Source organism: Eleutherodactylus coqui, chromosome 9, assembly GCF_035609145.1.
Source record: "Eleutherodactylus coqui strain aEleCoq1 chromosome 9, aEleCoq1.hap1, whole genome shotgun sequence".
Taxonomy (NCBI): domain Eukaryota; kingdom Metazoa; phylum Chordata; class Amphibia; order Anura; family Eleutherodactylidae; genus Eleutherodactylus; species Eleutherodactylus coqui.
Window position 1 is genome coordinate 7474287 of NC_089845.1, and position 25085 is coordinate 7499371.

The following is a 25085-nucleotide window of genomic DNA, read 5'->3' on the forward strand; positions in this document are numbered from 1 at the left end:
AGGTTTGGCAAATTTTACTTTTGAAACTTTCAGGGCTGGAGAGTCCAGTTAAGGTTAGAGGGTCCGCAAGGCAGAGACGCAAGAAAAGGGACTAATATACACAAACTGCTAAATTACATGGAGAATAATCTCAGAAGTCTGACCAATAAAGTTGGCCTATTGGAATTAATCCCATTTTCCAGGTCGTCATCCCGACGGCCCCATTTACAATGGAGGTTGCCCTCTGACCTCAGTAGGGACAGGAAGAGCCCTTAAAAGCACCTCCCTTTCCACCATGCTTCAGTGTCTTCCTGTCCCTACGGTGGCCAGATGAAGCAAGGGAGGTTCACTTACCGGAGGCACTTAGTGCCGAAGATCCCCTGGAGGGAAGAGGTCAGGGCGGCATACCCTAGCAGTCCCTGCATCCCGACCTGCGCCGCCATGGAGCCGTAAGCCGCTGATGCAGCGCTGGTCTTCTTGAGCGGGTCGGCATCCTCAGGCCGCCGACCAGGGGAACGGCAGCGGCGGCCTCCCTGACCCTTGGCGCACATACCGGTGACGTCATCTGGCGTGGTGACGTCACGCGCTCAACGTATGGGCCGTGTCTACCGGCGCAGACCTGGAAATGGCGCCAAATTCAAACAGATTTCTCCATAAAAGCAGGCTCTACTCCACAGCAGCTATCCTGCTGCTGCCAGAAGTGCCTCAGCATGTCTAAACGCGACAGCTCCACACGAGAGGGAGAAACAGAGACATTACAAACCGTGTGTGGCTATATGCCAAAAAATGGATCATGCAAAATTGGCATTTGTTTTGAATTGGATGCATATATGTTCCCTTTTTTTCCCTCTCCCCCATTTTCTTGTATGGGTTAGATGGATAAGGAAGGTCCAAAGGCTAAAGCGGACCCCAGAAAAAAAATCTAAAAGATGCGTCCTTTGTAGTAAGAGACTAGAGGATAACTATAAAAAGCCCCTATGTGAGGAAGGTCCTAGCAGAGGGAAGGGCGGCATTTAAAACAGACATCCTATGCTTGATTAAAGAGGAATTACAGGCCTCTATGGCATCTCTTACCCTCAACCTGGTCCCTCACAGGCCCCCAAAAGGTCAAGGCAGGTGGAGTCGGCGAGCTCTATCTCCGGCGAATCCCTGGAACTCCTGTCAGACCCAGAACTAGAATATCCGCCATCATTGCCAGAAGATGAGAAAAAATATTTTTCCTCAGATGACATAGGGCACCTCATAAAAGCAGTGAGGGAAACCATGCAAATTGAAGAAAACCATCCGCCCAGGACAGTCCAGGACGAAATGTTCGGGGGCCTCTGGTCAAGACAGAAAACCATGTTTCCGGTTAATCAGACCCTGCAACAAATTATTGCAGACGAGTGGCAAGAACCTGAGAAGAGTCTGTCTGTCTCAAGAGATTAGGAACCGGCTAGCGTTTGCTCCCGAAGACGTCCGCCCATATATAGAGACCCCAAAGGTCGACATACAGATCGCAAAGGTGGCCAAGAAAACCCTTCTACCCTTCGAGGATGCATCGCAACTCTCGGACCCGATGGACAAAAAGGTCGACGGTCTGATGAGGAAGACCTGGGAAGCGACGTCCTTTACCGTCGAAGCTAACGTTGTGGCAACATCAGTAGCCAGGTCCACGGTCTTATGGTTGAATAGGCTGGAAACATCAATTAAAGACTGGGCTCCCAGGGAAGAGTTAGCCAGCTGTCTCCCCCTTCTAAAAATGGCCACCGCCTCCTTTTTAGCTGACGCGTCAGCAGAGACCGTTAGATACGGTGCAAAAACCGCGGTCCTCAGTAACACCACAAGAAGGGCGTTGTGGTTAAAACCGTGGAATCACAGAGGTGAGGGTTAAAACAAAGACATTATTCACAGAAAAAGCCAAAAATTCAATACCTGAAGGTCTGTGGTTAAAAACGTGGGCAGCAGACGTAACATCTAAAAATAAACTCTGCGCCATTCCATTCCAAGGCGAATATATGTTCGGGCCTGTCTTGGACAAAATACTCGAAGGTAGGAGACAAGAGCAAGACCCTTCCGGACAGAAAATCCTACAGGAAGCCATCCTTCCCAAGGAGGACACGGCAGCCACATCCAGAAATCAAGGGAAAAGGAAAAACGGGAAGATGGTCGTACCCCAAGGGAGGTCTGGGTAAGGAAGCTCAACCCACTTCTGATTCAACAGGGGGTAGACTAGCACGTTTACCTGATCCAGTGGCAGGGAATAACATCTAACCCCTGGGTACTTTAAAAAATTGAAACCGGGTACCGAATCGAATTTGACTCCCTACTTCCTAGGAGATTCCCTCTAACCTCCCCAGGGTCCCCACGAGAACAGGGAAATCTGCCAAAAGGGCATCCAAGAGCTTAAGGACCTAGGAGTCATTATGCAGGTTCCCGAACACGAAAAAGGTGAGGGATTTTATTCCCCCCCTTTTCTTGATAAAAAACCGAACGGCTCTATCAGAACCATCTTCAACCTCAAAGCCTTAAAGGGGTTGTCTCGCGAAATCAAGTGGGGTTATACACTTCTGTATGGCCATATTAATGCACTTTGTAATATACATCGTGCATTAAATATGAGCCATACAGAAGTTATTCACTTACCTGCTCCGTTGCTAGCGCCCCCGTCGCCATGGTTCCGTCTAATTTCGCTGGCGGCTTGCTTTTTTAGACGCGCTTGCGCAGTCCGGTCTTCTGCTCTGAGCACGAGCCTCTTCAGTGTGCTCGCCGCTACAGCTCTTCTGCGCATGCGCAGACGAACTGTATCTTCTCGGGAGCGCGCTGGAGCGGCAATTCTGCAACCATCCTCTGTTAGAGGAAGGTGCAGAAACTGGAGCCGCCCAGCCGAGAAGCCCAGCCCAGCCGCCCAGGCGAGAAGCCGCCCAGGTAAGTGATGGGTGACGGACTGACGGGGGTGACGAGTGACGGGCTGCCGCTGTGGCCCCGGGGGCTGCCGCTGTGGCCCCGGGGCCTACCGCTGGTTACCTGCTGCCTGGCGTGTGCCGTGGGCGGCGGCCGCGGTGGGTCCGGTCGGCGGCTGCGGGGCGTCTGGTTGTCAGGGAGACACAGCTGATAGCGTCTCGGGAGCGCGCACGTCGGGCTACAGCAAGCGGCGGGAAAAGAGCCGGCGGCCATCTTGGGAAAATTTTTATAAGTTGCTGGAACGCTGGAACTGTAAGTAGAAACCAGCTAGAAAAGTCATTTACAGGGGGGCTTAGTAATGTATGCTTAATAAGGGGGACTGGGCCAAAAAAAAATTTCACTGCTTCCTCGAGACAACCCCTTTAAATAAATTCATTTCTTAAAAGAAATTTAAGATGGAAACTGTGAGGTCCATCGTGCCACTAATAGATCCCGATAGCGTCATGTGCACTATAGATCTTAAAGATGCATACTATCATATCCCAATAGCCGCAGTTCACCACAAATACCTGTGATTCGCCCTGCGGGACGGTGACACAATCTATCAATATCAGTTTATGGCTCTACCCTTCGGGATCTCGACTGCCCCTCGAGTCTTCACGAAGATAGTGATAGGATTGATAGCTTATTTTAGGCGAAACCAGATTCTCATTTTTCCATATCTGGATGACTTTTTATTGGTATCAAGAACAACAGAGGCTATACGCGCAGACCTGTCCGTAGTCCTGTCTACCCTGAATGATTTAGGGTGGATAATTAACGAACAAAAGTCCGATTTGACCCCAGGTACACAGAAGATATACTTAGGTGTACTCCTAGACTCCCACATCCATGAATCACGGCTTCCACTATCCAGAACGGAAGATCTTATTCAAGCCGTAACCTCCCTGTGTCAGGCTACTACGGTGTCCATCAGAGAATCAATGAAAGTGCTTGGCCTTTTGACTGCCTGCATACAAATAATCCCATGGGCACAAGCCCATACCCGACAGCTACAACGGTTCATCCTTATCAGGTGGGACAAACGTCAGACCTCCCTAGTCAAGAAGGTGAGCCTGTCCATCCAAGTTAGAGTCCCTGCGCTGGTGGACCTTACAGAGGAACCTGAGTAAGGGTACCTCCTGGTCACGGTAACCCGCCATATCTGTTACAACAGATGCTAGTAAAATCAGATGGGGAGCGCAAGTAGCAGACTTAACCCAACAGGTAACTTGGGACTCCCAAATAGCAGCAAGCTCGTCCAGTTATAGAGAACTAAGAGCGATATGGGAGACCCTTCGTGCGGCAGAACACCGCTTAAGAGGAAAGCATATAAAAATCCTAACTGATAACATGAGAGCCCTGTCATTTGTTCGTCACCAGGGGGGAACACAACACCCACACCTCCAACAACTGACGGCAAAGATACTTCGCTGGGCAGAATCCACCATGCTGTCCCTTTCAGCCATTCATCTAAAAGGGTCTACAAACGTCGTTGCCGACTTCCTAAGCAGACAGACCGTCCTTCCAGGAGAATGGGGTCTGAACCAGTAAATCTTCGACCAACTATCCTGCCAGTGGGAAGAACCACAGATAGATCTGTTCGCCACGAGGGGAAATACAAAATGCCGGGACTTCTATTCGCTCAACCCAAGAGACAACCCGTGCGGAGTAGATGCCCTGTCTCAAAGCTGGGACATGGACATAGCTTATGCTTTTCCCCCCTTCCCACTGATCCCGCACACCCTCAGAAAGATTCAGGCCAGCCGGGCGTCAGTAATCTTAGTTGCCCTCATGTGGGACAAGAGATCCTGGTACCCCCCTACTAAAGGCTTTATCGATCCGGGGCCCACTTTGACAACCGGCCATGGAAGATCTCCTTCTCCAGGGCCCTCTAACATACTCGGGGGTCGAAAAATTAAAACTAGCGGCCTGGATGCTGAAGGCACGATACTTCGAGGGAAGGGACTTTCCCACAAATAATTACTACCTTGACCAAAAGTCATAAACCTGTAACTACAGCCATCTACGACAGGATATGGAGAAAATTCTCAGAGTTCTGTAAACTAGATCCAGGCAAAATTCCAGATATTGATCTCTCCACAATCCTGGAATTCCTGCAGGCAAGCCTAGAGAAAGGCCTTAGCCCAAGAACTCTTAGGGTTCAGGCAGCAGCATTAGGATCATACCTAGATTTTCCCTTGGCAGAACACCGCTAGGTTCATAGGTTCCTTAAAGGGGCAGACAGACTTCGGCCCTTTATTAGGGAAACCTTCCTTACTTGGGACCTGAATTTAGTCCTAAATAGCTTCTGCAAACCACCCTTTAAACCCCTCTCCCAATTCCCCCTAAGACTACTCGCGCTAAAAGTTTCTCTTCTAGTCGCCATAACCTCAGCCCGGCGAGTAGGAGAACTACAAGCCTTATGTTGTGTCGAACCACACATGCTAATAATACAAGACGATAGAATTACGTTTAGATTAGACCCAGCCTTTCTGCCGAAAGTAGTGTTCAAGTTCCATAGAGAGCAGACAATTACTCTTTTTGCCAAAGCCCCCGTAATGACGGAGAACGAGAGTTTCACTGCTTAGATGTCAGAAGGGCCGTTCTAACGTATTTAGAGGCTACCCACTCTTTCCGAAAGAATAACATTTGTCCAATTTCAGAGGCCAGGCAAAGGAAAGACGGCATCTAAAAGCACTATTGCGAGGTGGATCAAGACTGCCATCCAGGAGGCGTACAAAGCCAGGGGGCTCGATTTCCCCCGGGGAGAATCAGAGTCCACTCTACATGCTCCCTCTCCTCCTCATGGGCAGAGAAAGGCCAGGCTTCCGCCGAGCAAATCTGCAAAGCAGCCACCTGGTCTAGCCTACATAGCTTCATCAAGCACTAAAGGGTTAACGTCCAGTCGGACAAAGACCTGGGATATGGACGGCAAGTCCTCCAGGCAGTAGTCCCACCCTAAAGTCACGTATAATTTGGTATTACTCCATTGTAAATGGGGCCGTCGGGATGACTCCCTGGAAATATACGGATTACTTACCGCTAGTCCTTTTTTCCAGGAGTCAAAACGACGGCCCATAGTTCCCTTCCTTACAGAATATTTGTGTACTTTTCAATGTAAAATGTGACCGAATAAAGGTAAAATTTGGTTTAGTAAACATTGTCCACCGTGATAATTTGAAAGTCACTGAAGCATGGTGGAAAGGGAGGTGCTTTAACCCCTTGAGTGGCACGCCCGGAAATTTTCCGGGACTAGCTCCACTGCGATAGTGATATAGCCCGGAAGATTTCCTTGCTATGTATCACTATGGGAGCTGCGGAGCACAATGCCACAAGCTGTGGCGGTGTGCTCTGCCTGCACAGACCCACAGAGAACAAAGCAGGACTTTGAAAAACCAGCAGAAGATATTGCCGATATGCCGGCAATCTCCTGCTTCTAAATCGCCTGCTTTGTTAATAGGTTGCCATAGAGACCATCGGCTTGTCAGAAGCAAGCCGACGGTCTCTGTGGCAGGGAGAGCTGGTGCTTGGCTGTCAGAGGACAGCCAGGCACCAGCTCTTACAGCAGAGATCAGAGAAAACCTCTGATCTCTGCTGTGTTAACCCTTTACATGCTGCAGTCTGTGACTGCAGCATGTAAAGGGCTGTCGCTGCAGCATGTAAAGTGCTGTCACCATCGGACCCTCAGAAAGTGATCAGGGGGTCCTGATGAGTCCCTGTGGAAGTCCCCTAGAGGGACAAAAAAAAAAGTAAAAAAAATTATAAAAATAAATAAATAAATAAAAACACTTGTCTCCCTTTACTTTGTAAAAAATTTAAAATAAAATCACACATGTGGTATCCGTGCGTCATAATGACCCAGAGAAGGAAGTTGGTACATTTAACCCCTTAATGACAGACCCTTTTTTTCTTTTTTCCCCATTTCTTTTTTTCCTCCCCTTGTTTAAAGAATCATAACTCCTTTATTTATCCATCGACGTCGCTGTATGAGGGCTTGTTTTTTGTGGGACGAGTTGTATTTTTCAATTATGCTATTTAACGTACCATATAATGTATAAAAAAACTTTTACAAAATTCTAAGTGGCGTAAAACGAAAAAAAACAATGACATTCCGCCATCTTTCAGTGCGTCTTGTTTCTACGGCGCACAAACTGCAACAAAAATGACCTGATAACTTTATTCTATGGGTCAGTGTGATAACTACGATACCAAACTTGTATAGGTTTTTTTTTTTTTTTTTTGCTGTAGTACTTGTATTTTTTTCACAGACATTTAATTTTTTAAAATTATTTCCTGCTGCATCTTCTGCGCGCAATAACTTTTTTTTTTTATTTATCCATCAACGTAGTTAAGTGACGGCTCATTTTTTGCAGGGTGTCCTGTAGTTTACGTTGATACCCATCCGGAATACATACAACTTTTTGTTAGCTTTTTATTGCATTTTTTCTGGGAAACAGAGTGACTGAAAAAGTGCATTTGTGGCGTTCTTTATTTTTTTTTTTTCAGACTACGTTCACCGTGCAGGGTTAATAATGCACTACTTTGATAGATCGGACATTTACGGACGCAGCGATACCAAATTTGTATTTTTCTTTTTTGATTTAGATTTTTTTAAATTATAGATATGGCAAAAGGAGGGTGATTTAAACTTTTATTACTTTTTTTTTTTTTTTTAAAGTGTGAAAAATTCATGAAAAAGAAACATAACTATTACAATTTGGTATTGGCATAATCATACCAGCCTGTAGAATTACTTTAATACATTATTTATACTGCACCGCCCTTATAATTACAGGGTGGGTTCATTAAGAGAGCACGTTTTATAATCCACTTTGAGGTGCAGGACTTCCTCCTCCTCCTCCTCCTCCAACCAGCTGACTCCTCACTAGTAACGTTCTGAGACTTTAGTACACCACAAAATAGTCATGTGTTGTGATTAGTTGTCCTGGCGACGCGTTTCGCTCCTCGGGGACCCAAATATCTCTAATACTGACGTTACTACTACTGGTATGAAAGTGTATCGATCCATACAGTGTCATGATTCCAAATATCCATCTGTGTCGTATCGTGTCCCCACATTGATTGGGGAAGGAAGTATCAATATATGTGAGATCTCATTACCCATAGAGAAGAGGAGAGCGAGTAATGGGTGATTAGAGTGTTAACCTCTATTGTGTAACGGGTGACTAGTGTGTCAGCTGGTCGGAGGAGGAGGAGGAGGTCCTGCACCTCAGAATGGATTATAAATGTGATCTCTTAATGAACCCATCCTGTAATTATAAGGGGCGGTGGAGGTATGACCCGTCGGTGACTACAGGATCGTTCTGGCCACAGTATAGCTACTATAGTGAATTTTGAATTGTTTTGATGCGCGGTCAGTGACGCCGTCCAGTACATTTGGACTATTCTTGCCCCAGTGAAACCGTTCCTGTGAAGTTAGATTTATTATAAAAGGCTTTTTTTTTTTTTTCTCTTCAGATGTAAAACTAAAGTCTATCCGGATAACTTGCCGACCACCAGTGTTGTCATAGTGTTCCACAACGAAGCCTGGACCACCCTGCTGAGGACGGTGCACAGTGTCATCAACCGCTCTCCGAGGCATCTGCTGCAGGAGATTGTCCTGGTTGACGACGCCAGCGAGAGAGGTCTGTGCCCATGGGTTCTCTATCATCACATGCTCTACAGCCGGCATAGCGGGCACCTCCCGTACTACTCGCCTTATTGTCAGGACCAAATGATGGTGGCAGGGAGACATCCGGGGTGAAGAGGTCCATGTCTGCAGGAGATTGTGCTGGTGGAAATGGTGTATATGCGGAGGATGACGCCCCTAGACGTCAGAATACTGCAAGCCAGGGGCGGAGACACAATACACAGAGTAGGAAGACCCGCAAATTGGGACAGTGCGTAGAAGGTGAAGGCAGGGTACAACCATGTGAAGACTACAGTGCGAATGCGTAGGCCATCGATACCCCCAACCACAGTGCCACGATACCCCAGCGAACCCATCATGGGGGGCCACAACACTGCTGGTTAGGGAGTCTGATGTAACAACATTAGGGCTTGATTAGCTGCTGGGCATTAGCATTGTGGAAAGTTGGCCTAGAGAAAGCTCCGCAAGCTCTGGCCATGATGTGCAGTCGTGCCGCTTCGCCAACATCGTGCAGCTGTGTGCGCCCCCTCTGCGTGTCAGACATGCGCAGAATTACACAAGAGTATTGGCCCCTTTACATGGGAAGGTTATCGCTCAGAATCGTTCAACCCCCGTGAGAATTATTTAATCGGTCAGTGTAGACGTCAGTCACTTCTGAACGACTGTCTGCTTACTGCGGATGGAGGCTTGGGCTGAACGAGCCAGCCATACTCATTCCTGAATAAATAGACCATAAGAGTAAGAGAAAGGCGAAGGGGTATGAGCAAACATGTCCATCGTGGTGGGGGAGGGGGAAGAGCCTTGGCCACACATACATGTCCATCGTGGTGGAGAAGGGGAAGAGCCGTGGCCACACATACATGTCCATCGTGGTGGAGGAGGGGAAGAGCCTTGGCCACACATACATGTCCATCGTGGTGGGGGAGGGGGAAGAGCCTTGGCCACACATACATGTCCATCGTGGTGGGGGAGGGGGAAGAGCCTTGGCCACACATACATGTCCATCGTGGTGGGGGAGGGGGAAGAGCCTTGGCCACACATACATGTCCATCGTGGTGGGGGAGGGGGAAGAGCCTTGGCCACACATACATGTCCATCGTGGTGGGGGAGGGGGAAGAGCCTTGGCCACACATACATGTCCATCGTGGTGGGGGAGGGGGAAGAGCCTTGGCCACACATACATGTCCATCGTGGTGGGGGAGGGGGAAGAGCCTTGGCCACACATACATGTCCATCGTGGTGGGGGAGGGGGAAGAGCCTTGGCCACACATACATGTCCATCGTGGTGGGGGAGGGGGAAGAGCCTTGGCCACACATACATGTCCATCGTGGTGGGGGAGGGGGAAGAGCCTTGGCCACACATACATGTCCATCGTGGTGGGGGAGGGGGAAGAGCCTTGGCCACACATACATGTCCATCGTGGTGGGGGAGGGGGAAGAGCCTTGGCCACACATACATGTCCATCGTGGTGGGGGAGGGGGAAGAGCCTTGGCCACACATACATGTCCATCGTGGTGGGGGAGGGGGAAGAGCCTTGGCCACACATACATGTCCATCGTGGTGGGGGAGGGGGAAGAGCCTTGGCCACACATACATGTCCATCGTGGTGGGGGAGGGGGAAGAGCCTTGGCCACACATACATGTCCATCGTGGTGGGGGAGGGGGAAGAGCCTTGGCCACACATACATGTCCATCGTGGTGGGGGAGGGGGAAGAGCCTTGGCCACACATACATGTCCATCGTGGTGGGGGAGGGGGAAGAGCCTTGGCCACACATACATGTCCATCGTGGTGGGGGAGGGGGAAGAGCCTTGGCCACACATACATGTCCATCGTGGTGGGGGAGGGGGAAGAGCCTTGGCCACACATACATGTCCATCGTGGTGGGGGAGGGGGAAGAGCCTTGGCCACACATACATGTCCATCGTGGTGGGGGAGGGGGAAGAGCCTTGGCCACACATACATGTCCATCGTGGTGGGGGAGGGGGAAGAGCCTTGGCCACACATACATGTCCATCGTGGTGGGGGAGGGGGAAGAGCCTTGGCCACACATACATGTCCATCGTGGTGGGGGAGGGGAAGAGCCTTGGCCACACATACATGTCCATCGTGGTGGGGGAGGGGAAGAGCCTTGGCCACACATACATGTACTGCGAGGGATGTGGTGGGAGAGGTTCAGCCACACATTTACTGCCGTGGGGAGGGTATGAGCGTGAAGTATGAGCGTTGCTATGGAAAGTGCAGCGCTGACATCCACGAGCAGAGAACCATAGCAATTCTCCGCCTGTGGGATCTAAATCGCGTCATGCCACGCTTCTCTATGGTGAGCCTATCTGTTAGATAGGCTCACCGCTGAGACCTGTCAGCGGTCCCCTCTTGTCCTCTGCGCCGAAATATCACTAGTGATATTCCGTCACGGCTGCGGGCAGGGGGCCAAAGGCAGATTTTAATGAACTCAAAGAGGATAGGAAGAATCCAATGGCTGGATGTTCTTAAGAACAGAAATGTCCAAGAAGGTTGGGGAATATTGTGAAATGAGAATCTCAAAGCACAACCGTTACCAATCCCTAAAAGAAGGAAGAATGGGAAGCATTTAAAGAAACCAGGATGGATGAACACAGAATTTGTACACATGTTAAAGAGGAAGAAAAATATGTTTATCAAATGGAAAGAGGGGGGAATATCTAAAGAATATAATGTGGTCTGCAGAAACTGTAGGGCAAGTGTCAGAAAAGATAAAGCTGATAATGAATTGAGGCTTGTAAGAGAGGCCAAAAGCAATAAAAAAGGATTTTAGGGGCATGTCAAAAGCAAAAGAAAAGTCAAGGATGCTATTGGATGCTTACAAGATGAAAATGGTGAATTGGTTAAGAATGATGTTGGGAAGGACGAACTTTTACATTCCTATTTTGTATCTGGTTTTTCTCATAAAGTAGATGGAACATCAGCTGATCTTCCCTGTGCTATTGGGGGAATAAAAGAATGCAGGCTATCTGTAAGCAGAGAGATGGTGAGGGAACACTTAGCTAACTTACATGAACCCAAGTCTCCAGGACTAGATGAATTACATCCTAGGATACGAAAGGAAGCAGCGGTGGTAATTGTTGAACCACTTGCCAAATTCCTGGAGAACAGGAGAAGTCCCAGAAGATTGGAAAAGGGCAAATGTTGTCCCTATCTTCAAAAAAGGGAAGGAGGTGGATCCAGGACACTACAGGCCTGTGAGCCTGACTTCTATACCGGGAAAGATCTTAGAACAGATTATTAAACTGCATGTATGCAAATACTTGGATGAGAATGGTGTAATTAACCTGAGCCAGCATGCGTTTGTAACAAACAAGTCATACCAGATGAATCTAATTTCCTTCTATGACAGAATCACTGATTGGGTTGATCAGGGAATTGCGGTGGATATAGTATATCTTGGCTTTAGTAAAGCATTTGACAAAGTATCTCATACCATACTTGTTGAAAAAATGACCAAATATGGGATTGATAAGGCAACTGTTAGGTGGATTCACAACTGGCTGAGTGATCGTACTGAAAGAGGGGTCATAAATGGCTGCACATCCAAGTGGAAGAATGTATCAAGTGGGGACCACAAGGCTCTGTCCAAGGCCCAGTGTTGGTCAACATTGTTATAAATGATCTGGCGGGGGGAATTGATGGGGAACTGATCAGATTTGCCGATGACACAAAGCTAGGAGGGATAGCTAACACTTTGGAAGAGAGAGTATTCAAAAAGATCTAGAAAACCTTGAACAGTGGGCGGTGACTAACAGAATGGTATTTAACAATGAGAAATTCAAAGTCCTATATCTGTGCAAGAAAAATGAAGAAAGAACCTACAAAATGGAAGGAATCGGGCTAAGCGGCAGCACATGTGAAAAAGACTTGGGTATACTAATAGATCATAGACTGAACATGAGTCAACAATGTGATGCAGCAGCCAAAAAGGCAAAAACAATTCTGGGATGTATTAAGAGAAGCATAGAGTCTAGATCACGCGAGGTCATTATCCCCCTCTACTCCTCCTTAGTCAGACCTCATCTGGAATACTGGGTCCAGTTCTGGGCCGCCACTTTATAAAGACATAGACAAACTGCAGCAAGTTCAGAGAAGAGTTACCAAGATGGTGAGCGGTCTGCAAATCATGTCCTATGAGGAATGGGTAAAGGATCTGGGAATGTTTAGCAGAAGAGAAGGCTGAGAGGAGACTTAATAGCTGTCTACAAATATCTGAAGGGCCGTTACAGTGCAGAGGGATCAGCCCTATTCTCATCTGAACAAGGAAAGACTAGAAGCAATGGGATGAAACTGAAAGGGAGGAGGCGGATATTTTTTGTGGGGCAAGTTGTATACTTGAATGGCATCCTTTTGGGGTAGATCTAATGTATAGTGTGACTTACTGTATATCGTTGGGGGATTGAGGACAGACCTGATTCTCGGGCCCCGCTGTTCTGTTGATACAAAATGTATATAGTTTTTATTTTTTTTTGTCTTCCTATTTTTGCGCACTAAACACTTAAACTGATGTACTTCTGTCCCCATTCCAAGAGCCGCGCCGTTCCTGTTTCTCCTCCGGAGCTCCGTGGGGCTCCAGCCTTCATTTATCCCATTTTGGGAAGCATGTAACGTTTTGATCACTTTTCTTGCCGTTTGGTCTAGAGGCCGGATTATCCCAATCTGTAATTATGACCCGGTTGTTAATAGTTTTGTTTTTTTTCGGCGTTCGCTGTGAGGTATAAATAAAAGGTTAATGATTACGGCCGGCTCACATGACTGCAGGCTGTGCGAGTCCTGCAGCGATGTGCCGCTGGCCTATTGATGCGCCATCTTCCTGGTTTCTTGGTTTTGCTTATATTTCCCGCCCGCGGTGTATAAACGCCACCCATACGGAATGTAATTGTGTGTATGCAGCGTTGATAGATGACAATGGGCGCTACCGCACGTAGTAGGCGGTAAAATAGAACCTGCTGTGTCACCATAATGAGCAATGCAAACACGCAAGTGTGAGTGAAACATCGTAAATCAGTGTATTTGGACTGCCCGCCAATTACCACATATGGTATACACGTACTGCAAGCGCGCAATACGCAATTCAAATACGTTCGTGTGAGCCCGGCCTCCGTCAATTCCAAATTCATATCGAGTTCATTTATTTATTTTCTTTGCTACATTTTTTTTTTATCATTTTGTCTCATTCAGACCCCGGCCTTTTTTCCCTTTTCCTATCAGCGTTATTATTTTTTTTTTTTAATTCTGCCTCTTGCCACCTGTTTTACACGTTGATTGCTTCCCTCCATATGACATGGGGGTATGTCCTGGCAGCGGGGTACTTCCCCCAACTGGACGTACCCTTACATTGTGCATAGCGTGAGATCAGAAGTGATATTGCGCTATCCAGCAGTGGGAGCCGGCTGTCGCTGATAGCTGACCTACCGCTGCAACAGCGACTCCCACCGTTAACCCCCTCCCTGCCGTGATCTCTGTAGATCTCGGCATGGGAAGGGTTCACAGAGGGAGCCCACTCCCTCTGTGATGTTATCAGGCTTTCGCAATATAATCGCAGAGAGGCCAGCTGGTTGTCGTGGCAACATGACGCCAGATACTGGCACCCGCATTCCCAGTGCTTATGATAGCAGTAATAAGCGATAGGGCATTGCAGGAGTGAAGTCTGCAATGCCTTATCATAGCGATCAGAGCTGGTATGGTGGAAGTCCCCCACAGGGACACAAAAGGTGGAAAAAAAAAAAATAAGAATGTCAAAAAAATCCTCTTTTGGGCTCTTTCTCATATTAGCTTAAAACATTTTTTAAAAATCCCCCATATTTGGTATCGTCGCGTCCGTACCGACGCGAACAATAAGTTGGACATGCTTTTATACCTGCACAGCAAAAAGCGTAAAAATGCTAAAAAAACTGAGGCAACATGCTAATTTTAGCATTTTGCCTCCCAAAAAACGCAATAAGTGATTTAAAAAGCCGCATGTACCCCAAAATGGTAACAATAAAAACTACAGCTCGTCTCGCAAAAAATAAGCCCTCACAGAGCCCCGCCCATGGAAAAATAAAAAAGTTACAGGACTTTGGATGCCGCGATTTAGAAAAGTGGAAAAACCTAAAAATCTATAAGGATTATGGTATCGTAAGCGCACCGACCTGCAGAAAAAATGTACGGTGTCGTTTAGGCTGCAGGATTAACGCTATGGAAAAAACACACAAAAATATGGCAGAATTGATGCGTTTTCACTCCCTGCGATCATAAAAAAGATTAATAAACGTATTACAATACAGTCAACGTACCCAAAAAGGGCACCGCTAAAAACTACAGTGCGCCACGCAAAAAATGAGCCCTCATACGGCCGTGTCGACAGAAAAATAAAGTTTTGGCTTTTGAAAAATGGAGATTAAAATGGGCCAAAAATCGTTGTGTCCTTAAGCCCAAAATAGGCCATGTCCTATCTGACAGGCTGACCACGGACATTCGCGGCATGCTGCGAATTGCTGGCCGCGAGCGGAGTATCGCAGTACTTCCTTGCACTTAGGCAGGGGGACGGCGCTTTGTACAGGGGGCTGGCAAAATCACAACCGTAAACAGGGCCTTAAGGGGTTAAAGGGGTTTCCAGGCGAATAATATTGGTCAGCTGGGCTCCAACTGAACAGCTGATTGGGCGCCTGCTGTCAGCTGTTTATGGAGTGGAGGCAGATGGCACTAACCCCCGAGTAGTGGCCAACGCTGGTAATTGCAGGCACCGCTCTCAGCACCGACTAAGGCCGGATCCTTTGACCCGCAGCTTACCCGTCCGGCGCCTTGTCTCTGCTCTGCCGGTGTGCCGGCTGGATGTCGCGCAGAGTGACGTGGCTCGCAGTAGAATGGAACATGCGGCTTCCACTCGGCTAGTGGAATATCGCAGTTGATTTCCACCCGTGGGCGTGTCCTATGGGCTGTATTTGCGGACACGCCGTGTGCGTTGGACCTTTATGGAGTGCCCCGGAGATCACATTGTCACGTCCCTCAGGGTCTCAATAAAAGAATAAACCGTAATAAAATGTAGCATAAAAATAATTTGCATTGATTAAAAAAATGGTTTTGGTGAAGAAAAAAAGCCTCCTATAGAGATATCGCTGCAATCGCCGTGATCCGTAAAATTACCACTGCGGTTACTAAACAACACCAAGACCCACATTACCAATCACACCACATATTACCGCCACGTAGTGACTGAGTACAGATCATTAATATATTGGGCGGGAGTCATGCCAGCCGCGTAGTACTGCTATAATCAGTGGGTGCGGGAGTCATGCCAGCCGTGTAGTACTGCTATAATCAGTGGGTGCAGGAGTCATGCCAGCCGTGTAGTACCACTATGTCCAATGGGTGCGGGAGTCGTGCCAGCCGTGTAGCACTGCTATAATCAATGGGTGTGGGAGTCATGCCAGCCGTGTAGGACCGCTATAATCAGTGGGTGCAGGAGTCATGCCAGCCGTGTAGGACCGCTATGTCCAGTGGGTGCGGGAGTCATGTCAGCTGCGTAGTACCGCTATGTTCAGTGGGTGCGGGAGTCATGTCAGCCGTGTAGTACCGCTATGTTCAGTGGGTGCCGGAGTCATGCCAGCCGTGTAGTACCGCTATGTCCAGTGGGTGCGGGAGTCATGCCAGCCGTGTAGTACTGCTATAATCAGTGGGTGCAGGAGTCATGCCAGCCGTGTAGTACCACTATGTCCAATGGGTGCGGGAGTCGTGCCAGCCGTGTAGCACTGCTATAATCAATGGGTGTGGGAGTCATGCCAGCCGTGTAGGACCGCTATAATCAGTGGGTGCAGGAGTCATGCCAGCCGTGTAGGACCGCTATGTCCAGTGGGTGCAGGAGTCATGTCAGCCGCGTAGTACCGCTATGTTCAGTGGGTGCGGGAGTCATGTCAGCCGTGTAGTACCGCTATGTTCAGTGGGTGCCGGAGTCATGCCAGCCGTGTAGTACCGCTATGTCCAGTGGGTGCGGGAGTCATGCCAGCCGTGTAGTACTGCTATAATCAGTGGGTGCAGGAGTCATGCCAGCCGTGTAGTACCGCTATGTCCAGTGGGTGCGGGAGTCATGCCAGCCGTGTAGTACTGCTATAATCAATGGGTGTGGGAGTCATGCCAGCCGTGTAGTACCGCTATGTCCATTGGGTGCGGGAGTCATGCCAGCCGTGTAGGACCGCTATGTCCAGTGGGTGCGGGAGTCATGTCAGCCGTGTAGTACCGCTATGTTCAGTGGGTGCCGGAGTCATGCCAGCCGTGTAGTACCGCTATGTCCAGTGGGTGCGGGAGTCATGCCAGCCGTGTAGTACTGCTATAATCAGTGGGTGCAGGAGTCATGCCAGCCGTGTAGTACCGCTATGTCCAGTGGGTGCGGGAGTCATGCCAGCCGTGTAGTACTGCTATAATCAGTGGGTGCAGGAGTCATGCCAGCCGTGTAGTACCGCTATGTCCAGTGGGTGCGGGAGTCATGCCAGCCGTGTAGTACTGCTATGTCCAGTGGGTGCGGGAGTCATGCCAGCCGTGTAGTACTGCTATAATCAATGGGTGTGGGAGTCATGCCAGCCGTGTAGTACCGCTATGTCCAGTGGGTGCGGGAGTCATGCCAGCCGTGTAGTACTGCTATAATCAGTGGGTGCAGGAGTCATGCCAGCCGTGTAGTACCGCTATGTCCAGTGGGTGCGGGAGTCATGCCAGCCGTGTAGTACTGCTATAATCAATGGGTGTGGGAGTCATGCCAGCCGTGTAGTACCGCTATGTCCAGTGGGTGCGGGAGTCATGCCAGCCGTGTAGTACTGCTATAATCAGTGGGTGCAGGAGTCATGCCAGACGTGTAGTACCGCTATGTCCAGTGGGTGCGGGAGTCATGCCAGCCGTGTAGTACTGCTATAATCAGTGGGTGCAGGAGTCATGCCAGCCGTGTAGTACCGCTATGTCCAGTGGGTGCGGGAGTCATGCCAGCCGTGTAGTACTGCTATAATCAATGGGTGCGGGAGTCATGTCTGCCGCGTAGTACCGCTATCTTCAGTGGGTGCGGGAGTCATGTCAGCCGTGTAGTACCGCTATGTTCAGTGGGTGCCGGAGTCATGCCAGTCGTGTAGTACTGCTATGTCCAGTCCACCCCTGATTGTAAAGGGTTAAACAGCTGGAATCAGAGGTTTCTCTACGCCAGCCGTCTTTAGACAGCCGACCCCTTGCCCCCCTCCCCCAGCCCCATGTCAGTGTTCCGTTGTAACACCCTTAGGCCTCTGTCACACGGGCTACGGGACGCATGTATGTGAAGCTGATGGTTCCCAACGGCTTCTTTCACATACATGCGTTCTGTAGTCTATTGGTGGTCACTAAGGAGTTAATGCGCCCGGTCAGCTGTTGCTGGTTCATCACTCATTATGTAAGTCAGTTATTCCTCGGTCTGAAACCTCTTGGAGACCCGTGTGATCCCCTGGAAATAACTTGGCTTTATGTTCCTGTGTGATAATACGTGGACTCTGGTATGTTGGGAGGGGACATAGAAACTCCGATTAGTCACTGCTGATGATGAGAGGCTCCTGTCACACAGTTATAATAAAGGAGATGATGGTTCAGCCTCCTGACTGTATAGTTATGGGCTGTAGCTTATTTAGGTGAATATAGAAGGTAGTGATAATTACAGTCCTCACGGCAGGCAGAGATGGTACAGGCTTTAGCTGGTCATGTGATGTAGTGAAGCATCATGGGATTGATAGCACAGAGTATTGAAAGAGAAAGCCGGGATAAATCTCAATTGGTATCAGACAGGAGGCTGCACTGCATGGAAGTGACTGCTATATACATGGATGTCCAGAGTGTGACTGGCAATCAGCGGTTTCCCCTTTCATCCACCTTATTAGGTCATGTGATAGACGAAGCTCTAATTACTCCATGTTTGCTGCTTCTCAGTGCATAATGGCTCGTACAATCCTGGCTGCTTTCAAGTGCCGTCTGCCTTCAGCTGCGTGGGAAGGTGTCAGACAAGAAGTGGCGCCCGGAGTGTGGAGCAGGGATTGGCAGTGCTCTAGTTGGGTTGGCTCATCAGTGAATGCAGCTCATTACGGTCACGTTAGCCGTAAATGTATCTCGTAGTGTTCTTAGCTGGGGATGAGGCCGAAAGGCTAGGATGGCATCTGTGTGTGCGCGCCGAAAGGCTAGGATGGCATCTGTGTGTGCGCGCCGAAAGGCTAGGGTGGCATCCGTGTGTGCGCGCCGACAGGCTTGGATGGCATCCGTGTGTGCGCGCCGACAGGCTTGGATGGCATCCGTGTGTGCGCGCCGACAGGCTTGGATGGCATCCGTGTGTGCGCGCCGACAGGCTTGGATGGCATCCGTGTGTGCGCGCCGACAGGCTTGGATGGCATCCGTGTGTGCGCGCCGACAGGCTTGGATGGCATCCGTGTGTGCGCGCCGACAGGCTTGCATGGCATCCGTGTGCGCGCGCCGACAGGCTTGCATGGCATCCGTGTGCGCGCGCCGACAGGCTTGCATGGCATCCGTGTGCGCGCGCCGACAGGCTTGCATGGCATCCGTGTGCGCGCGCCGACAGGCATGCATGGCATCCGTGCGCGCGCGCCGACAGGCATGCATGGCATCCGTGCGCGCGCGCCGACAGGCATGCATGGCATCCGTGCGCGCGCGCCGACAGGCTTGGATGGCATCCGTGCGCGCGCCGACAGGCTTGGATGGCATCCGTGCGCGCGCCGACAGGCTTGGATGGCATCCGTGCGCGCGCCGACAGGCTTGGATGGCATCCGTGTGCGCGCGCGCCGACAGGCTTATTTTAAACGACTTTACTATAAAATCGTCTCTACTTTCCCGCTCTTCTAAAAGGGCTTTCCACTGAATATTGTTACATCGCTGCAGGCATAATGAGCATTCTTACGTAGTATTCAGCATGTAACATCGCAGTTTATATTGATACTTTGTAGATGATTCTTCCGTACCGTACCTGGCAGACCAGTCTGCTTGCTCGGTATCTTCTTCCATACCGTACCTGGCAGACCAGTCTGCTTGCTCGGTATCGTCTTCCATACCGTACCTGGCAGACCCGTCTGCTTGCATGGTGTCTTCTTCTATACCGTACCTGGCAGACCCGTCTGCTTGCTCGGTATCGTCTTCCATACCGTACCTGGCAGACCCGTCTGCTTGCACGGTGTCGTCTTCCATACCGTACCTGGCAGACCCGTCTGCTTGCTCGGTATCGTCTTCCATACCGTATCGGGCAGACCCGTCTGCTTGCTCGGTGTCGTCTTCCATACCGTACCTGGCAGACCCGTCTGCACGGTGTCGTCTTCCATACCGTACCTGGCAGACCCGGCTGCTTGCACGGTGTCTTCTTCCATACCGTACCTGGCAGACCCGGCTGCTTGCTCGGTATCGTCTTCCATACCGTATCGGGCAGACCCGTCTGCTTGCTCGGTGTCGTCTTCCATACCGTACCTGGCAGACCCGTCTGCACGGTGTCGTCTTCCATACCGTACCTGGCAGACCAGTCTGCTTGCTCGGTATCTTCTTCCATACCGTACCTGGCAGACCAGTCTGCTTGCTCGGTATCGTCTTCCATACCGTACCTGGCAGACCCGTCTGCTTGCATGGTGTCTTCTTCTATACCGTACCTGGCAGACCCGTCTGCTTGCTCGGTATCGTCTTCCATACCGTACCTGGCAGACCCGTCTGCTTGCACGGTGTCGTCTTCCATACCGTACCTGGCAGACCCGTCTGCTTGCTCGGTATCGTCTTCCATACCGTATCGGGCAGACCCGTCTGCTTGCTCGGTGTCGTCTTCCATACCGTACCTGGCAGACCCGTCTGCACGGTGTCGTCTTCCATACCGTACCTGGCAGACCCGGCTGCTTGCACGGTGTCTTCTTCCATACCGTACCTGGCAGACCCGGCTGCTTGCTCGGTATCGTCTTCCATACCGTATCGGGCAGACCCATCTGCTTGCTCGGTGTCGTCTTCCATACCGTACCTGGCAGACCCGTCTGCTTGCTCGGTGTCGTCTTCCATACCGTACCTGGCAGACCCGGCTGCTTGCACGGTGTCTTCTTCCATACCGTACCTGGCAGACCCGGCTGCTTGCACGGTGTCTTCTTCCATACCGTACCTGGCAGACCCGGCTGCTTGCACGGTGTCGTCTTCCATACCGTACCTGGCAGACCCGGCTGCTTGCACGGTGTCGTCTTCCATACCGTACCTGGCAGACCCGGCTGCTTGCACGGTGTCGTCTTCCATACCGTACCTGGCAGACCCGGCTGCTTGCACGGTGTCGTCTTCCATACCGTACCTGGCAGACCCGGCTGCTTGCACGGTGTCGTCTTCCATACCGTACCTGGCAGACCCGGCTGCTTGCACGGTGTCGTCTTCCATACCGTACCTGGCAGACCCGGCTGCTTGCACGGTGTCGTCTTCCATACCGTACCTGGCAGACCCGGCTGCTTGCACGGTGTCGTCTTCTATACCGTACCTGGCAGACCCGTCTGCTTGCTCGGTGTCGTCTTCTATACCGTACCTGGCAGACACGGTATCTTGTTACACGGATACAGAAAAGAGCCGTCTGCAAGTTGTTTCCACAAAGTTAGGAGCACTTAATTAGGCCTCCTGCATACAAATAGATTGCTGCGGATCCGCAGCAAATACCGTCCATACCATGCTATGGAAAATCCATTCTTTCTGCACACAGGTGGAAACCTAACTGCAGTTTGTGCAAATGGAGGAAAAATCGCAGCATGCTGTATTATTGCACAGATTCCGCGCGGACGGCCTCCAGTGAAGTCAGTGAAAGCCACCCGACCTGCAGCCCATCCACAATTAACATTGCGGACAGCTCGTGGATTCCACATCCTCGTTTACTGACTGCGCGGGAGAAATAAACATTTGGGAAAAAAAACTGCATTGCGCGTGTCAAGTGGCGGCTAACAGTGACCATCCGCAGTACAGATGAGGAGAAATAGAGACAGGTACGTGCGGATGGCGGCCACTGGCGGGGTCTGATTCCACCGCGGTTTCTGGCTCTGCCATGTGCAGGCGGCCTTATCTGGAGTTTCTCCTCATACAGTGCTGTTGAACTATCTCTGTACTGGAAGGGACCTAGACGAAGCCCAGAAGAGGGCTGTAGATGGTTCCTCTTCCTTCAGCCTGACTCATTCGGGCAGATGTCCCTGGGGATTGGCAACGGCATCACTAATGGAGTAGCAAGGAATCGCCTTCTGGGCCAATATCAGATCCCAGAACATGTCCTGCTCTGATGTCTGCCATGAAGACAAGACCTCTCCATGCGCCTCGTTGGTCTTGAGCGTAGAGGCGGCATACAATACATAGCATGGTCATCTGTGCCCGGGCAGCAGCTGATTGTGTGGGGGCTCGTCATAAGACAGACACTTCCATGTCTTGTCACCAAGACCTTGGGGACTTCTAGCCCAACGGTGCGAAGGGGAGGCGATGCAAAGATGTCTTGTAATGTCACTTATGCCGTGCCTCCGCCTGGAAGCTGGAACAAAGGTGCCTTTTATGGATTCCGGTAGTTCTCCCTCTATCTAGTTTGAAGTCTAATCATTTGCTAATGAGTACAGTAACTAGTAAGTAGTAGAAAGTGCAGCTTACTTGTGTGATTCCGGTCCGTGCTGCCACGATCAATAGGCTCATGTGTGTTCAGCAGATAGTAGCAGCAAGGGATTTCATAAGCCGCACAAGTGGGCAACAACACCTGCTGTGGTTTTCCTAAATGCACATGATTAAAGCTCTGGAATATTCCGAGGATCCTCCAATGTCATCCAGAAGAGAGATGCATCTATACCAAGTGAAGGAATAATTAATGTGGCGGCTCGTTTCCCTGGATGAAGCCTGTCAAATAGGAGTCCATGCAATGTATAAACGGTTTCCAAAATGAACTTGTGCTCGGCCTCTGTCACGTCGGCTCTCCCCAAGTCCTATCTGCTTGCATCTATTGACGTGGCCTCGACATCGGCCATTAGAAGAACTAGAGACCTTTGCGTTCTCTTCACGTGATTCTAAGAGGATCTGCAGGATGTCCTGGCAGCGTTGTCACTTTTGTGCTTCTGCATGCCGGCTCCTCTGGCAGTAGCTTGTGGTAATGTTTGAGGTTTGTAAGAGCACTCTGCTGGCCCTCGGCATTAGCCCTCCGACATGTCTGTCATGTAGCTCTTCTAGAGTCAGTAGGGGTAAAGGGTTTTGTCTTAATGGGCAGCCGAGAGGACTTCCTCTTAGTCTAGGAATGTTCATTTCTAAAGTCCCGTTATTTAGAGAACATGTTTCTAGATAAAGTCTATATTGTAAGGGAACCCAGTTTCCAGCATCTCCCTAGTATTAATATTCTGCCCCCACAATCCCAGAACACTTCCGGTGGCATCAGGCTGAGGCCAAGCAAAGCCAATCTTACAGAAGTATGAGGATACGGATAAAAGGAAGAAAATACACCCTATTGTTTCCTGTTGAGCGGAGCACTCGCCATGACAAGTGAGCTCAACCTCCGACCTACTCCCTGCAAGCCCCTATATGGGGCAGGAATAGAGATGAAGTGGGAGGATACACAATTGGTCAAAACTTTTACAACACCTCAGTTTTTCCAGTTTTATGGATATTTACAGTTTCAAGTCTCAAATGTAATTTGAAACAAAAGCGGAGAACAAAATCAATAAAACATAATGGATTAACTTGTGTATCACCAAACTAAATCTAGAGTTGTGACTCTTCCCAGCCGCCCCTCCAGCTGATAGAACAGCTTTACACAATCAAGGCATTCTTTCTACAATTTCTTCCCAGCATTGTCGCAGGGGTTCCCACAAATGTGCTGCACTTGTAGGTTGTTTTGCTTTCAGCCTTCTGTCCAGTTCACCCCAAACAGGATTAGGTCTGGACACTATACAGGCCATTCCAATCTTTGAAGCCTACCAACTTCATCATCTTCAGTAGTTCTGCCATAACCTAGATGTTTAGGATCATTGCCTTGCTGTAACATGAACCCATGGCCATCTAGGCATACACCAGAGAGTAAAATGCTGTGGTGGCCCTTGTCCACTGTGCCGGTTGCCAACTCTGGACCCAGTAAAAGAGCTGCAGACCATCACACTTCCTCCCTCATGTTTGACAGCTGATGTCACATGCTTTCACCTACTCAACAGCATGCAAAAACCTGCGCAGTTTACCAACGTTGTCAAATTGTGATTCATCAGTTGATAAGAGCTTCTTGCACTCTTCAGCAGTCCACTGGACATGCTGCTTGGCCCAGCCAAGTCTTTTGGTTGTGTTTTTTGTATTTTCCAATCTTGCAGTGACTCTTACTGATCCTCCACCCGTCAGACCTGCAGGTAGCCGTACTCCTCCTCTGCCCGTCAGACCTGCAGGTAGCCGTACTCCTCCTCTGCCCGTCAGACCTGCAGGTAGCCGTACTCCTCCTCTGCCCGTCAGACCTGCAGGTAGCCGTACTCCTCCTCTGCCCGTCAGACCTGCAGGTAGCCGTACTCCTCCTCTGCCCGTCAGACCTGCAGGTAGCCGTACTCCTCCTCTGCCCGTCAGACCTGCAGGTAGCCGTACTCCTCCTCTGCCCGTCAGACCTGCAGGTAGCCGTACTCCTCCTCTGCCCGTCAGACCTGCAGGTAGCCGTACTCCTCCTCTGCCCGTCAGACCTGCAGGTAGCCGTACTCCTCCTCTGCCCGTCAGACCTGCAGGTAGCCGTACTCCTCCTCTGCCCGTCAGACCTGCAGGTAGCCGTACTCCTCTGCCCGTCAGACATGCAGGTAGCCGTACTCCTCCTCCGCCCGTCAGACCTGCAGGTAGCCGTACTCCTCCGCCCGTCAGACCTGCGGGTAGCCGTACTCCTCCTCCTCCGCCCGTCAGACCTGCGGGTAGCCGTACTCCTCCTCCTCCGCCCGTCAGACCTGCGGGTAGCCGTACTCCTCCTCCTCCGCCCGTCAGACCTGCGGGTAGCCGTACTCCTCCTCCTCCGCCCGTCAGACCTGCGGGTAGCCGCACTCCTCCTCCTCCGCCCGTCAGACCTGCGGGTAGCCGCACTCCTCCGCCCGTCAGACCTGCGGGTAGCCGCACTCCTCCTCCTCCGCCCTTCAGACCTGCGGGTAGCCGCACTCCTCCTCCTCCGCCCGTCAGACCTGCGGGTAGCCGCACTCCTCCTCCTCCGCCCGTCAGACCTGCGGGTAGCCGTACTCCTCCGCCCGTCAGACCTGCGGGTAGCCGTACTCCTCCTCCTCCGCCCGTCAGACCTGCGGGTAGCCGCACTCCTCCTCCTCCGCCTGTCAGACCTGCGGGTAGCCGCACTCCTCCTCCTCCGCCCGTCAGACCTGCGGGTAGCCGTACTCCTCCTCCTCCGCCCGTCAGACCTGCGGGTAGCCGTACTCCTCCTCCTCCGCCCGTCAGACCTGCGGGTAGCCGTACTCCTCCTCCTCCGCCCGTCAGACCTGCGGGTAGCCGCACTCCTCCTCCTCCTCCGCCCGTCAGACCTGCGGGTAGCCGTACTCCTCCTCCT

General features: G+C 50.6%; 1 protein-coding gene across 2 annotated transcripts in view; it reads left to right on the forward strand.

Moving 5' to 3' along the window:
- Positions 1–25085, forward strand: part of GALNT1 (polypeptide N-acetylgalactosaminyltransferase 1) — a 123786-nt gene that overhangs the window by 27042 nt on the left and 71659 nt on the right. For both annotated transcript variants that reach the window (XM_066579091.1, XM_066579092.1), the window contains exon 4: positions 8383–8549. In XM_066579091.1, the coding sequence (XP_066435188.1) occupies positions 8383–8549 (167 nt within the window). The remainder of the gene's footprint in view (positions 1–8382; positions 8550–25085) is intronic.